Raw genomic sequence first — 18,224 nt, forward strand, 5'->3', positions numbered from 1 at the left:
TAGGAGAGCACATTGGATCAAATTTGGAGTCTTCATTTTGGGACATTATATGCACAATAAATATTTGACTTGTTTAAGGAACACAATTCACTCATTAGGATCAGCACGCACGCAATAGATTAATACCTTTGCTTATTCCATTTTTTCTGCTAGCATATTTATACCACATTTAACAAACGCCTAATTGTGGTTAATATAGAGACTCAACCAATTTTAATTTCAATTCTAATACCATTTTATTGATATTGTACTGATAATTGTTAATTGTATATCAATCACAAATTGTGTTTTTTGCTGTATAAGGAATTTTTAATCTGTTTTTTAAAAGTTATAATTAAATAGTTTTAACTGATATACCTCTACTATTAAATATTTATATACTTTTCCCTACACATACTATTGTATTTATACATGTTGACACACAGCGTGGACACCACCTCAAGCAACACTCACCCTAATAGGGAGTGTAGCGCTTTTCTTGTGGCACATTTGTTCTTTATATCTTAGAGATCCGGTTGGGAGATCTCGCCTATACTAAGAAAAGCTTGTGTGGTAGAACTTCTTGGCGCATTTTGATATATTCTATCTAAACAGTCGTTATTCTCACAGTCAGACTCACTGATAGACAGTCATTATTCTCACAGTCAGACTCACTGATAGACAGTCATTATTCTCACAGTCAGACTCACTAATAGACAGTCATTATTCTTACAGTCAGACTCAGTGATAGACAGTCATTAATCTCACAGTCAGACTTGGTGATAGACAGTCATTATTCTCACAGTCAGACTCATTGATAGACAGTCATTATTCTCACAGTCAGACTCACTGATAGACAGTCATTATTCTCACAGTCAGACTCACTAATAGACAGTCATTATTCTCACAGTCAGACTCACTGATAGACAGTCATTATTCTCACAGTCAGACTCACTGATAGACAGTCATTATTCTCACAGTCAGACTCACTAATAGACAGTCATTATTCTTACAGTCAGACTCAGTGATAGACAGTCATTAATCTCACAGTCAGACTTGGTGATAGACAGTCATTATTCTTACAGTCAGACTCACTGATAGACAGTCATTATTCTCACAGTCAGACTCAGTGATAGACAGTCATTATTCTCACATTCAGACTCGGTGATAGACAGTCATTATTCTCACAGTCAGACTCACTAATAGACAGTCATTATTCTCACAGTCAGACTCAGTGATAGACAGTCATTATTCTTACAGTCAGACCCACTGATAGACAGTTATTATTCTCACAGTCAGACTCGGTGATAGACAGTTATTATTCTCACAGTCAGACTCAGTGATAGACAGTCATTATTCTCACAGTCAGACTCAGTGATAGACAGTCATTATTCTCACAGTTAGACTCACTGATAGTCGGTCATTATTTTCATTCAGACTCAGTGATACAGTCTATATTCTCACAGTCAGACTCAATAATAGCCAGTCATTTATTCTCACAGTCAGACTCGGTGATAGACGGTCATTATTCTTACAGTCAGTCTCACTGATAGACTGTCGTTATTCTCACAGACTCACAGTCAGACTCACTGATAGACTGTCATTATTCTCACAGTCAGACTCACTGATAGACTTTCATTATTCTCACAGTCAGACTCACTAATAGACAGTCATTATTCTCACAGTCAGACTCACTGATAGACAGTCATTATTCTCACAGTCAGACTCACTAATAGACAGTCATTATTCTCACAGTCAGACTCAGTGATAGACAGTCATTATTCTCACAGTCAGACTCAGTGATAGACAGTCATTATTCCCACAGTCAGACTCAGTGATAGACAGTCATTATTCTCACAGTCATACTAAGTGATTGACGGTCATTATTTTCACTGTCAGACTCAGTGATAGACAGTCATTATTCTGACAGTTAGACTCGCTGATAGACAGTCATTATTCTCATAGTCAGATACACTGATAGACAGTCATTATTCTCACAGTTAGACTCGCTGATAGACAGTCATTATTCTCATAGTCAGATACACTGATAGACAGTCATTATTCTCACAGTTAGACTCGGTGATAGACAGTCATTATTCTCATAGTCAGATACACTGATAGACAGTCATTATTCTCACAGTTAGACTCACTGATAGACTGTCATTATTCTCACAGTCAGACTCGGTGATAGACAGTCATTATTCTCATAGTCAGATACACTGATAGACAGTCATTATTCTCACAGTTAGACTCGCTGATAGACAGTCATTATTCTCACAGTCAGACTCACTAATAGACAGTCATTATTCTCACAGTCAGACTCACTGATAGACAGTCATTATTCTCACAGTCAGACTCACTGATAGACAGTCATTATTCTCACAGTCAGACTCAATAATAGACAGTCATTTATTCTCACAGTCAGACTCGGTGATAGACGGTCATTATTCTTACAGTCAGACTCACTGATAGACTGTCGTTATTCTCACAGACTCACAGTCAGACTCACTGATAGACTGTCATTATTCTCACAGTCAGACTCACTAATAGACAGTCATTATTCTCACAGTCAGACTCACTAATAGACAGTCATTATTCTCACAGTCAGACTCACTGATAGACAGTCATTATTCTCACAGTCAGACTCACTGATAGACAGTCATTATTCTCACAGTCAGACTCACTAATAGACAGTCATTATTCTCACAGTCAGACTCACTGATAGACAGTCATTATTCTTACAGTCATACTCAGTGATAGACAGTCATTATTCTCACAGTCAGACTCAGTGATAGACAGTCATTATTCTCACAGTCAGACTCAGTGATAGACAGTCATTATTCTCACAGTCAGACTCAGTGATAGACGGTCATTATTCTCACAGTCAGACTCAGTGATAGACAGTCATTATTCTCACAGTCAGACTAAGTGATTGACAGTCATTATTCTTACAGTCAGACTCACTGATAGACAGTCGTTATTCTCACAGTCAGACTCAGTGACAGACAGTCATTTTTCTCATAGTTAGACTCACTGATAGACAGTCATTATTCTCACAGTCAGACTCACTGATAGACAGTCATTATTCTCACAGTCAGACTCAGTGATAGACAGTCATTATTCTTACAGTCAGACTCACTGATAGACAGTCGTTATTCTCACAGTCAGACTCAGTGACAGACAGTCATTTTTCTCATAGTTAGACTCACTGATAGACAGTCATTATTCTCACAGTCAGACTCACTGATAGACAGTCATTATTCTTACAGTCAGACTCACTGATAGACAGTCGTTATTCTCACAGTCAGACTCAGTGATAGAATTTCATAATTCTTAGTCTGACATAGCCAGTCATTTATTCTCACACTCAGACTCCGTGATAGACAGTCATTATTCTCATAGTCAGACTCACTGATAGACAGTCATTATTCTTACAGTCAGACTCACCGGTCAGACTCACTGATAGACAGTCGTTATTCTCACAGTCAGACTCAGTGATAGACAGTCATTATTCTCACAGGAAAAGCGCTACACTCCCTATTAGGGTGAGTGTTGCTTGAGGTGGTGTCCACGCTGTGTGTCAACATGTATAAATACAATAGTATGTGTAGGGAAAAGTATATAAATATTTAATAGTAGAGGTATTTCAGTTAAAACTATTTAATTATAACTTTTAAAAAACAGATTAAAAATTCCTTATACAGCAAAAAACACAATTTGTGATTGATATACAATTAACAATTATCAGTACAATATCAATAAAATGGTATTAGAATTGAAATTAAAATTGGTTGAGTCTCTATATTAACCACAATTAGGCGTTTGTTAAATGTGGTATAAATATGCTAGCAGAAAAAATGGAATAAGCAATGGTATTAATCTATTGCGTGCGTGCTGATCCTAATGAGTGAATTGTGTTCCTTAAACAAGTCAAATATTTATTGTGCATATAATGTCCCAAAATGAAGACTCCAAATTTGATCCAATGTGCTCTCCTAAAGAATATAATGTCCAATTTATACGTGAAAATCCTTGTCCTGCAATAATATTAGTCACAATATACACAATGTGTGAAAGGTGGAAAAAAAAAAGGTGGAAAAAATGATTAAAAGTAAAAAATGCAAAATTCAAAATTCAAAATCCAAAAACTGTGTTGAAAAAACAAGGTGTACACCTAAAAATATAAAAATATTAAAACTGTAAAAAATCCTTTCTGAAATTTGATGCAAAAAAGTGACTGAGTTGCTTGGTAAAATAATGTGATATCCCTAGACGTTGTTTGTTTCAAATTGGGTGGATTCCAAAACAAATTATATGATGGGTAAGTAGTCCCTGAGTAACCTAAGGAAGAAAAGAAAAATACATAGTGCAATAATGCCTCTAACAGTGTTGGTGATAAGTGTTTAGCTTACCTAGTGCTCCTGAGCCGTTATACCAGTTTTACTACGCGTTTCGGTCTTGTAAAAGACCTTTCTCAAGATTGGATTTTGAATTTGGAATTTTGCATTTTTTACTTTTAATCATTTTTTCCACCTTTTTTTTTTCCACCTTTCACACATTGTGTATATTGTGACTAATATTATTGCAGGACAAGGATTTTCACGTATAAATTGGACATTATATTCTTTAGGAGAGCACATTGGATCAAATTTGGAGTCTTCATTTTGGGACATTATATGCACAATAAATATTTGACTTGTTTAAGGAACACAATTCACTCATTAGGATCAGCACGCACGCAATAGATTAATACCTTTGCTTATTCCATTTTTTCTGCTAGCATATTTATACCACATTTAACAAACGCCTAATTGTGGTTAATATAGAGACTCAACCAATTTTAATTTCAATTCTAATACCATTTTATTGATATTGTACTGATAATTGTTAATTGTATATCAATCACAAATTGTGTTTTTTGCTGTATAAGGAATTTTTAATCTGTTTTTTAAAAGTTATAATTAAATAGTTTTAACTGATATACCTCTACTATTAAATATTTATATACTTTTCCCTACACATACTATTGTATTTATACATGTTGACACACAGCGTGGACACCACCTCAAGCAACACTCACCCTAATAGGGAGTGTAGCGCTTTTCTTGTGGCACATTTGTTCTTTATATCTTAGAGATCCGGTTGGGAGATCTCGCCTATACTAAGAAAAGCTTGTGTGGTAGAACTTCTTGGCGCATTTTGATATATTCTATCTAAACAGTCGTTATTCTCACAGTCAGACTCAGTGATAGACAGTCATTATTCTCACAGTCAGACTCAGTGATAGACAGTCATTATTCTCACAGTCAGACTCAGTGATAGACAGTCATTATTCTCACAGTCAGACTCAGTGATAGACAGTCATTTATTCTCACAGTCAGACTCAGTGATAGACAGTCATTATTCTCACAGTCAGACTCAGTGATAGACAGTCATTATTCTCACAGTCAGACTCAGTGATAGACAGTCATTATTCTCACAGTCAGACTCAGTGATAGACAGTCATTATTCTCACAGTCAGACTCACTAATACAGTCATTATTCTCACAGTCAGAATCAGTGATAGTCAGTCATTATTCTCACAGTCAGACTCACTAATACAGTCATTATTCTTACAGTCAGACTCACCGGTCAGACTCAGTGATAGACAGTCATTTATTCTCACAGTCAGACTCAGTGATAGACAGTCATTATTCTCACAGTCAGACTCACTAATACAGTCATTATTCTCACAGTCAGACTCAGTGATAGACAGTCATTATTCTCACAGTCAGACTCACTAATACAGTCATTATTCTTACAGTCAGACTCACCGGTCAGACTCAGTGATAGACAGTCATTTATTCTCACAGTCAGACTCAGGGATAGACAGTCATTATTCTCACAGTCAGACTCACTAATACAGTCATTATTCTTACAGTCAGACTCACCGGTCAGACTCAGTGATAGACAGTCATTTATTCTCACAGTCAGACTCAGTGATAGACAGTCATTATTCTTACAGTCATACTCAGTGATAGACAGTCATTATTCTCACAGTCATACTCAGTGATAGATAGTCATTATTCTCACAGTCAGACTCGCTGATAGACAGCCATTATTCTCACAGTCAGACTCACTAATACAGTCATTATTCTTACAGTCAGACTCACCGGTCAGACTCAGTGATAGACAGTCATTTATTCTCACAGTCAGACTCAGTGATAGACAGTCATTATTCTTACAGTCAGACCCACTGATAGACAGTCATTATTCTCACAGTCAGACTCGGTGATAGACAGTCATTATTCTTACAGTCAGACCCACTGATAGACAGTTATTATTCTCACAGTCAGACTCAGTGATAGACAGTTATTATTCTCACAGTCAGACTCAGTGATAGACAGTCATTATTCTCACAGTCAGACTCAGTGATAGACAGTCATTATTCTCACAGTCAGACTAAGTGATTGACGGTCATTATTTTCACAGTCAGACTCAGTGATAGACAGTCATTATTCTCATAGTCAGATACACTGATAGACAGTCATTATTCTCACAGTCAGACTCAGTGATAGACAGTCATTATTCTCATAGTCAGATACACTGATAGACAGTCATTATTCTCACAGTCAGACTCACTGATAGACAGTCATTATTCTTACAGTCAGACTCACTGATAGACAGTCGTTATTCTCACAGTCAGACTCAGTGACAGACAGTCATTTTTCTCATAGTTAGACTCACTGATAGACAGTCGTTATTCTCACAGTCAGACTCAGTGATAGACAGTCATTATTCTTACAGTCATACTCAGTGATAGAATTTCATAATTCTTAGTCCGACATAGCCAGTCATTTATTCTCACACTCAGACTCCGTGATAGACAGTCATTATTCTCATAGTCAGACTCACTGATAGACAGTCATTATTCTTACAGTCAGACTCACCGGTCAGACTCACTGATAGACAGTCGTTATTCTCACAGTCAGACTCAGTGATAGACAGTCATTATTCTCACAGTCAGACTCAGTGATAGACAGTCATTATTCTCACAGTCAGACTCAGTGATAGACAGTCATTATTCTCACAGTCAGACTCAGTGATAGACAGTCATTATTCTTACAGTCAGACTCAGTGATAGACAGTCATTATTCTCACAGTCAGACTCACTGATAGACAGTCATTATTCTCATAGTCAGACTCACTGATAGACAGTCATTATTCTCACAGTCAGACTCACTGATAGACAGTCATTATTCTTACAGTCATACTCAGTGATAGAATTTCATTATTCTTAGTCTGACATAGCCAGTCATTTATTCTCACACTCAGACTCAGTGATAGACAGTCATTATTCTCATAGTCAGACTCACTGATACAGTCATTATTCTCACAGTCAGACTCCATGAAAGACAGTTGCCCTGATGACACTCAGTCAGTGATAGCCAGTCATTATTCTCATAGTCAGACCCACTGATAGACAGTCATTTTTCTCACAGTCAGACTCGGTGATAGACAGTCGTTATTCTCACAGTCAGACTCAGTGATAGACAGTCGTTATTCTCACAGTCAGACTCAGTGATAGACGGTCATTATTCTCATAGTCAGACTCACTGATAGACAGTCATTATTCTTACAGTCAGACTCAGTAATAGACGGTCATTATTCTCATAGTCAGACTCACTGATAGACAGTCATTATTCTCATAGTCAGACTCAGTAATAGACGGTCATTATTCTCACAGTCAGACTCAGTGATAGACGGTCATTATTCTCACAGTCAGACTCAGTGATAGACGGTCATTATTCTCACAGTCAGACTCAGTGATAGACAGTCATTATTCTCACAGTCAGACTCAGTGATAGACAGTCATTATTCTCACAGTCAGACTCAGTGATAGACAGTCATTATTCTGACAGTCAGACTCGGTGATAGACAGTCATTATTCTTACAGTCAGACTCAGTGATAGACAGTCATTATTCTCATAGTCAGACTCGGTGATAGACAGTCATTATTCTTACAGTCAGACTCACTGATAGACAGTCATTATTCTCACAGTCAGACTCAGTGATAGACAGTCATTATTCTCACAGTTAGACTCAGTGATAGACAGTCATTATTCTCATAGTCAGACTCGGTGATAGACAGTCATTATTCTTACAGTCAGACTCAGTGATAGACAGTCATTATTCTCACAGTCAGACTCACTGATAGACAGTCATTATTCTCACAGTTAGACTCACTGATAGACTGTCGTTATTCTCACAGTCAGACTCAGTGATAGACAGTCATTATTCTCATAGTCAGACTCACTGATAGACAGTCATTATTCTCACAGTCAGACTCACTGATAGACAGTCATTATTCTCACAGTCAGACTCACTGATAGACAGTCATTATTCTCACAGTTAGACTCAGTGATAGACAGTCATTATTCTCACAGTCAGACTCAGTGATAGACCGTCATTATTCTCACAGTCAGACTCGGTGATAGACAGTCATTATTCTTACAGTCAGACTCACTGATAGACAGTCATTATTCTCACAGTCAGACTCACTGATAGACGGTCATTATTCTCACAGTCAGACTCAGTGATAGACAGTCGTTATTCTCACAGTCAGACTCAGTGATAGACTGTCATTATTCTCATAGTCAGACTCACTGATAGACAGTCATTATTCTCACAGTCAGACTCACTGATAGACAGTCATTATTCTCATAGTCAGACTCGGTGATAGACTGTCATTATTCTCACAGTCAGACTCACTGATAGACAGTCATTATTCTCACAGTCAGACTCACTGATAGACAGTCATTATTCTCACAGTCAGACTCACTGATAGACAGTCATTATTCTCATAGTCAGACTCACTGATAGACAGTCATTATTCTCACAGTCAGACTCACTGATAGACAGTCATTATTCTCATAGTCAGACTCGGTGATAGACAGTCATTATTCTCATAGTCAGACTCGGTGATAGACTGTCATTATTCTCATAGTCAGACTCTGTGATAGACAGTCATTATTTTTACAGTCAGACTCACTGATAGACAGTCATTATTCTCACAGTCAGACTCACTGATTGACAGTCATTATTCTCACAGTCAGACTCAGTGATAGACAGTCATTATTCTCACAGTCAGACTCAGTGATAGACAGTCATTATTCCCACAGTCAGACTCAGTGATAGACAGTCATTATTCTCATAGTCAGACCCACTGATAGACAGTCATTTTTCTCACAGTCAGACTCGGTGATAGACAGTCGTTATTCTCACAGTCAGACTCAGTGATAGACAGTCGTTATTCTCACAGTCAGACTCAGTGATAGACGGTCATTATTCTCATAGTCAGACTCACTGATAGACAGTCATTATTCTTACAGTCAGACTCAGTAATAGACGGTCATTATTCTCATAGTCAGACTCACTGATAGACAGTCATTATTCTCATAGTCAGACTCAGTAATAGACGGTCATTATTCTCACAGTCAGACTCAGTGATAGACGGTCATTATTCTCACAGTCAGACTCAGTGATAGACGGTCATTATTCTCACAGTCAGACTCAGTGATAGACAGTCATTATTCTCACAGTCAGACTCAGTGATAGACAGTCATTATTCTCACAGTCAGACTCAGTGATAGACAGTCATTATTCTGACAGTCAGACTCGGTGATAGACAGTCATTATTCTTACAGTCAGACTCAGTGATAGACTGTCATTATTCTCACAGTCAGACTCAGTGATAGACTGTCATTATTCTCACAGTCAGACTCGGTGATAGACAGTCATTATTCTCACAGTCAGACTCAGTGATAGACAGTCATTATTCTCATAGTCAGACTCGGTGATAGACAGTCATTATTCTTACAGTCAGACTCAGTGATAGACAGTCATTATTCTCACAGTCAGACTCACTGATAGACAGTCATTATTCTCACAGTTAGACTCACTGATAGACTGTCGTTATTCTCACAGTCAGACTCAGTGATAGACTGTCATTATTCTCATAGTCAGACTCACTGATAGACAGTCATTATTCTCACAGTCAGACTCACTGATAGACAGTCATTATTCTCACAGTCAGACTCACTGATAGACAGTCATTATTCTCACAGTTAGACTCAGTGATAGACAGTCATTATTCTCACAGTCAGACTCAGTGATAGACCGTCATTATTCTCACAGTCAGACTCGGTGATAGACAGTCATTATTCTTACAGTCAGACTCACTGATAGACAGTCATTATTCTCACAGTCAGACTCACTGATAGACGGTCATTATTCTCACAGTCAGACTCAGTGATAGACAGTCGTTATTCTCACAGTCAGACTCACTGATAGACAGTCATTATTCTCACAGTCAGACTCACTGATAGACAGTCATTATTCTCATAGTCAGACTCGGTGATAGACTGTCATTATTCTCACAGTCAGACTCACTGATAGACAGTCATTATTCTCACAGTCAGACTCACTGATAGACAGTCATTATTCTCACAGTCAGACTCACTGATAGACAGTCATTATTCTCATAGTCAGACTCACTGATAGACAGTCATTATTCTCACAGTCAGACTCACTGATAGACAGTCATTATTCTCATAGTCAGACTCGGTGATAGACAGTCATTATTCTCATAGTCAGACTCGGTGATAGACTGTCATTATTCTCATAGTCAGACTCTGTGATAGACAGTCATTATTTTTACAGTCAGACTCACTGATAGACAGTCATTATTCTCACAGTCAGACTCACTGATTGACAGTCATTATTCTCACAGTCAGACTCAGTGATAGACAGTCATTATTCTCACAGTCAGACTCGGTGATAGACAGTCATTATTCTTACAGTCAGACTCACTGATAGACAGTCATTATTCTCACAGTCAGACTCACTGATTGACAGTCATTATTCTCACAGTCAGACTCAGTGATAGACAGTCATTATTCTCACAGTCAGACTCAGTGATAGACAGTCATTATTCCCACAGTCAGACTCAGTGATAGACAGTCATTATTCTCACATACTTTATTATAAATATTATATTTATTTGACTAATTATTTTATGTGTGTCAGCTTTCTCTTGTAGCCATTGCTTTTCACATCTTTCGTACCTTGGAGGTGAACAGACTTATGGGAACACTGCTACAACAACCTACAATCTATGCAGACTTTGAGTTTCTGGCGTTCTGGCAGACTCAGTACAACAACATGAACGCAGTCAATCTGTTCTTCGCATGGATAAAGGTTTGTTAGGTTCTTTACAGGAAATGTAAGTGTTTTCCACACAAACACATTCAGACACTTCTGGATCTATCAATATTTTACACAAAAACATTTGGATCCTTTCAGAACCAACACTTTTTTTCAGAAAAACAGCCGGATCCTGCTGGATCCATGCCTAATTTCGACACATACACACACATTTAAGTGTTTTCTACACAAACAGATTCAGACACTTCTGTATCCAACCACATTTTACTGAAAATCATTTGGGTCCTTTCAGAACCAACACTTTTTTAAAAAAAAAACAGCCGGATCCTGCCGGATCCATGTCTAAGTTATACAGATACACACAAATGTAAGTGTTTTCCATACAAACACATCCAGACACTTCTGTATCTATTAATATTTTACACAAAAACATTTGGATCCTTTCAAAACCAACACTTTTTTTTACAGAAAAACAGCTGGATCCTACCGGATCCATGCCTAATTTAGACAAATACACACAAATGTAAGTGTTTTCCACACAAACACATCCAGACACTTCTGTATCCAACAACATTTTACTCAAAAATATTTGGGTCCTTTTAGAACCAACAGTTTTTCTGTTTTTCTGTAAAAAAAAACTGTTGGTTCTGAAAGGACCTAGATGGATGTGTTTGTGTGGACACAAATGAAATGTGTGTATATCTGTCTAAATAAGACATGGATATGGTAGGATCAGAATATTTTTGTGTAAAAAAAATGTGTTTGGTCTGAAAGGACCCAGATGGTTTTGTGTAAAATAGTGATGGATCAGAAGTATCTGGAGGTATTTGCTTGGAAAACACTTACATTTGTGTATATCTGTCTAAATTAGCCGTGGATCCGGCATGATCTGTCTGTTTTTCTGAAAAGTAGTGTTGGTTCTTAAAGGGACCAGATGTTTTTTTGTAAAATATTGCTGGATCCACAAGTATTTGGATGTATTTGTGTGGAAAATACTTACAATTGTGTATATCTGCCTAAATTAGGCATGGATCCGGCAGGATAAGGCGTTTTTTCTGTAAAAAAGTGTTGGTTCTGAAAGGACGCAGATGTTTTTGTGCAAAATATTATTGGATTCAGAAGTGTCTGGATGTGTTTGTATAGAAAATATTTAAATTTGAGGATATCTGTCTGAATTAGACATGAATTTGGCAGGATCCGGCTGTTTTGAAGCAAAAAAAGTATTGGTTCTAAAAGGACACAGATGTTTTGGTGCAAAATATTGAAGAATACAGAAGTGTCTGGATATGTTTGTGTGGAACACTTACATTCATGTATATGTCTAAATTAGGCATGGATCCGGCATGATCTGTCTTTTTTTCTGAAAAGTAGTGTTGGCTCTGAAAGGACGCAGATGTTTTTGTGTAAAATCTTTATGGATCCAGAAGTGTATGGATGTGTTTGTGTGGAAAACAATGACATTTCTGTGTATTTGTCTAGATTAGGCATAGATCCAGCAGGATCCGGCTTTTACCCACACCCTGTAAACAGCAGCCAGTCTTGTTGTAATAATGGCATGAAATACAGCGAGCAGGACAGGAGCTCATTTTGTTCTGTATCTGTCCCTGCCATTCATGAATTAGATATAGAATGCAATACCTAGGTGGCTCGGGAGCTAGCTGCACATAACGCTAGCTCCCAGTAGTGCTTTGCTGCACTTTGCTTACATATAACGTATTAGAGCATGTCCCTTTAATAACCTGTTCCCCTCCCTCACTTCTCTAACGACCCTGCTAGACTATGCCCTGAGGGTCTGTGAATAAGAAAGGACTGAATCTGATATTGGAAATACAAAGAAATGGAACTATTTTTTCTCTTCCAGATATTCAAATACATCAGCTTCAATAAGACGATGACACAGCTGTCGTCCACCCTCGCTCGCTGCGCTAAAGACATTTTAGGTTTTGCCATCATGTTTTTCATTGTATTCTTTGCTTATGCCCAGCTGGGATACCTGTTGTTTGGGACCCAGGTGGAAAACTTCAGCACCTTTGGAAAGTGCATGTAAGTACGGATAACTAGATAATGCTGTGTCCTAACTAGAATGAGAACCTGTGCATGTAAGTACCAATGACTAGATAATGCTGTGTCCTAACTAGAATGAGAACCTGTGCATGTAAGTACCAATGACTAGATAATGCTGTGTCCTAACTAGAATGAGAACCTGTGCATGTAAGTACCAATGACTAGATAATGCTGTGTCCTAACTAGAATGAGAACCTGTGCATGTAAGTACCAATGACTGGATAATGCTGTGTCCTAACTAGAATGAGAACCTGTGCATGTAAGTACCAATGACTAGATAATGCTGTGTCCTAACTAGAATGAGAACCTGTGCATGTAAGTACCAATGACTAGATAATGCTGTGTCCTAACTAGAATGAGAACCTGTGCATGTAAGTACCAATGACTAGATAATGCTGTGTCCTAACTAGAATGAGAACCTGTGCATGTAAGTACGGATAACTAGATAATGCTGTGTCCTAACTAGAATGAGAACCTGTGCATGTAAGTACCAATGACTAGATAATGCTGTGTCCTAACTAGAATGAGAACCTGTGCATGTAAGTACCAATGACTAGATAATGCTGTGTCCTAACTAGAATGAGAACCTGTGCATGTAAGTACCAATGACTGGATAATGCTGTGTCCTAACTAGAATGAGAACCTGTGCATGTAAGTACCAATGACTAGATAATGCTGTGTCCTAACTAGCATGAGAACCTGTGCATATAAGTACCAATGACTAGATAAAGCTGTGTCCTAACTAGAGAGAGAACATGTGCATATAAGTACCAATGACTAGATAAAGCTGTGTCCTAACTAGAGAGAGAACCTGTGCATATAAGTAGGCTTACCATAATTTTTAGAGATGAAACTGGGACCACTTGGCACGGTGCCAGTGGGGGTGTGGTCAGGGGTGTGGCCAAGGGGCGGGGCATTTGTCAACCAGAACTAATTTTCCATGCACAATTATATTACTACATTTTTTTGCAGCACAATTGTATTACCATCCATAATTAATGATGATGACCCCAGCAGCACAATTATATTACCATCCATAATTAATGATTATGACCCCAGCAGCACAATTATATTACCATAATTAATGATGATGACCCCAGCAGCACAATTATATTACCATAATTAATGATGATGACCCCAGCAGCACAATTATATTACCATAATTAATGATGATGACCTCAGCAGCACAATTACCATAATTAATAATGATGACCCCAGCAGCACAATTATATTACCATAATTAATGATGATGACCCCGGCAACACAATATATTACCATAATTAACGATCATGAGCACAGCAGCACAATTATATTACCATCCATAATTAATGTAATTGTGCTGCTGGGGTCATCATCATCATGTTAATTTAATTGTGCTGCTGGGGTCATCATCATTAATTATGTTAATATAATTGTGCTGCTGGGGTGAGCATCATTAATTATGTTAAGATAATTGTGCTGCTGGGGTCATCATCATTAATTATGTTAATATAATTGTGCTGCTGGGGTCATCCATCATCATCATCATTAATTTAATGATGAGTTGACCCCAGCAGCACAATTATATTGACATAATTAATGATGATGACCCCAGCAGCACAATTAAATTAACATAATGATGATGATGATGACCCCAGCAGCACAATTACATTAATTATGGATGGTAATATAATTGTGCTGCTGTGCTCATGATCGTTAATTATGGTAATATATTGTGTTGCTGGGGTCATCATCATTAATTATGGTAATATAATTGTGCTGCTGGCGTCATCATCATTAATTATAGTAATATAATTGTGCTGCTGGGGTTACTCATCATCATTAATTATAATTGTGCTGCTGGGGTCATCATAATTAATTATGTTAATTTAATTGTGCTGCTGGGGGTCAACATCATCATTAAATTAATTAATGTTATTAATTATGTTAATTTAATTGTGCTGCTGAGGTCATCATCATTAATTATGTTAATATAATTGTGCTGCTGGGGTCATCCATCATCATCATCATTAATTTAATGATGAGTTGACCCCAGCAGCACAATTATATTGACATAATTAGTGACAATAATTTATTTAATGAGGATGACCCCAGCAGCACAATTATATTAACATAATTAGTGACATCAATTAATTTAATGATGACCCCAGCAGCACAATTATATTAACATACTTAATGACATGATGACCCTAGCAGCACAATTATATTAACATACTTAATGATGTGATAACCCTAGCAGCACAATTATATTAACATAATTAATGATAATGACCCCCAGCAGCACAATTATATTAACATAATTAATTACATTAATGAAGGTAATATAAGTGTGCTGCTAGGGTCATCATCATTAATTATGTTAATTTAATTGTGCTGCTGGGGTCATCATCATTAATTATGTTAATTTAATTGTGCTGCTGGGGGTCATCATCATTAATTATGTTAATATAATTGTCCTGCTGGGCATCACTAATTATGTTAATATAATTGTGCTGTTGGGGTCATCAATCATCATCATTAATTTAATGATGATGAGTTGACTCCAGCAGCACAATTATATTGACATAATTAATGACCAGCAGCACAATTATTAGTTTACCATCCATAATTAATGATGATTGATGAGTGACCCCAGAAGCACAATTATTAATGGAGATATCTAATAATATAAATGAATAATAACACCACATAGCAGATAGAGATAGCAGCCTAAGATATGTGGTTGCATATGAAAAAAGGAAAAGATCAAGTAATATTGTATTGTAGTAAGTAACTCACACGTACTTATCATTATCAGCAAGAAGATCTGCAAAAGTCAAGAAATTTGTTGTTGTTGGTATTTGCTTCAGCAACAGGAAGCCACAGTGTGCAGCCCCACGATGCGTTCTCCTAAGTTGAAGGCGCCTAAAACACTGAGTGTGAAGCAGAGGTGGAGCACACGTTATCAGTCGGATTCTGTGACCCGTCTGTTGCAGGAATGTGGTGACGTCACGGTCGCACATTCCGACGGGCAGCAGACAGCTGTAAAAGGCAGTGCATGCTGCATGCGCAACAAAGCTAAATTCACAGATTTGCCGGTGTTCTATCATTCCAGCTAATTCAGCAGACTACGCTAGTCTGATGAATTTGCTGGAATGATTGATAGAACACCGGCGGCCGGGACAAAAATGAAAAACGGGTGGGACACTGGGACAGGGGCTCAAAACAGGGACAATCCCGGTAAAAACGGGACGTATGGTAAGCCTACATATAAGTACCAATGACTAGATAAAGCTGTGTCCTAACTAGAGAGAGAACCTGTGCATGTAAGTACCAATGACTGGATAATGCTGTGTCCTAACTAGAGTGAGAACCTGTGCATGTAAGTACCAATGACTGGATAATGCTGTGTCCTAACTAGAGTGAGAACCTGTGCATGTAAGTACCAATGACTGGATAATGCTGTGTCCTAACTAGAGAGAGAACCTGTGCATGTAAGTACCAATGACTAGATAATGCTGTGTCCTAACTAGCATGAGAACCTGTGCATATAAGTACCAATGACTAGATAAAGCTGTGTCCTAACTAGAGAGAGAACATGTGCATATAAGTACCAATGACTAGATAAAGCTGTGTCCTAACTAGAGAGAGAACCTGTGCATGTAAGTACCAATGACTGGATAATGCTGTGTCCTAACTAGAGTGAGAACCTGTGCATATAAGTACCGATGACTAGATAAAGCTGTGTCCTAACTAGAGAGAGAACCTGTGCATGTAAGTACCAATGACTGGACAATGCTGTGTCCTAACTAGAATTAGAACCTGTGCATGTAAGTACCGATGACTAGATAATGCTGTGTCCTAACTAGAATGAGAACCTGTGCATGTAAGTACAGATAACTAGATAATGCTGGGTCCTAACTAGAGTGAGAACCTGTGCATATAAGTACCAATGACTGGATAATGCTGTGTCCTAACTAGAGTGAGAACCTGTGCATGTAAATACCAATGACTGGATAATGCTGTGTCCTAAATAGTGTGAGAACCTGTGCATGTAAGTACCAATGACTGGATAATGCTGTGTCCTAACTAGAGTGAGAACCTGTACATGTAAGTACCAATGACTGGATAATGCTGTGTCCTAACTAGAATGAGAACCTGTGCATGTAAGTACCAATGACTGGATAATGCTGTGTCCTAACTAGAGTGAGAACCTGTACATGTTAGTACCAATGACTGGATAATGCTGTGTCCTAACTAGAGTGAGAACCTGTGCATGTAAGTAGCAATGACTATTTAATGCTGTGTCCTAACTAGAGAGAGAACCTGTGCATGTAAGTACCAATGACTAGATAATGCTGAGTCCTAACTAGAGTGAGAACCTGTGCATGTAAGTACCAATGACTGGATTATGCTGTGTCCTAACTAGAGTGAGAACCTGTGCATGTAAGTACCAATGACTGGATAATGCTGTGTCCTAACTAGAGAGAGAACCTGTGCATGTAAGTACCAATGACTAGATAATGCTGTGTCCTAACTAGAGTGAGAACCTGTGCATGTAAGTACCAATGACTAGATAATGCTGTGTCCTAACTAGAGTGAGAACCTGTGCATGTAAGTACCAATGACTGGATTATGCTGTGTCCTAACTAGAGTGAGAACCTGTGCATGTAAGTACCAATGACTAGATAATGCTGTGTCCTAACTAGAGTGAGAACCTGTGCATGTAAGTACCAATGACTAGATAATGCTGTGTCCTAACTAGAGTGAGAACCTGTGCATGTAAGTACCAATGACTAGATAATGCTGTGTCCTAACTAGAGTGAGAACCTGTGCATGTAAGTACCAATGACTGGATAATGCTGTGTCCTAACTAGAGAGAGAACCTGTACATGTAAGTACCAATGACTGGATAATGCTGTGTCCTAACTAGAGTGAGAACCTGTGCATGTAAGTAGCAATGACTAGATAATGCTGTGTCCTAACTAGAGTGAGAA

General features: G+C 37.9%; 1 protein-coding gene across 1 annotated transcript in view; it reads left to right on the forward strand.

Annotated features, from left to right (window-relative positions):
- Positions 1-18,224, forward strand: part of LOC128639990 (polycystic kidney disease 2-like 1 protein) — a 400,840-nt gene that overhangs the window by 240,154 nt on the left and 142,462 nt on the right. The window contains exons 6-7 of the mRNA XM_053692283.1: positions 11,047-11,217; positions 13,046-13,227. Of these exons, the coding sequence (XP_053548258.1) occupies positions 11,047-11,217; positions 13,046-13,227 (353 nt within the window). The remainder of the gene's footprint in view (positions 1-11,046; positions 11,218-13,045; positions 13,228-18,224) is intronic.

Source organism: Bombina bombina, chromosome 9, assembly GCF_027579735.1.
Source record: "Bombina bombina isolate aBomBom1 chromosome 9, aBomBom1.pri, whole genome shotgun sequence".
NCBI lineage: Eukaryota > Metazoa > Chordata > Amphibia > Anura > Bombinatoridae > Bombina > Bombina bombina.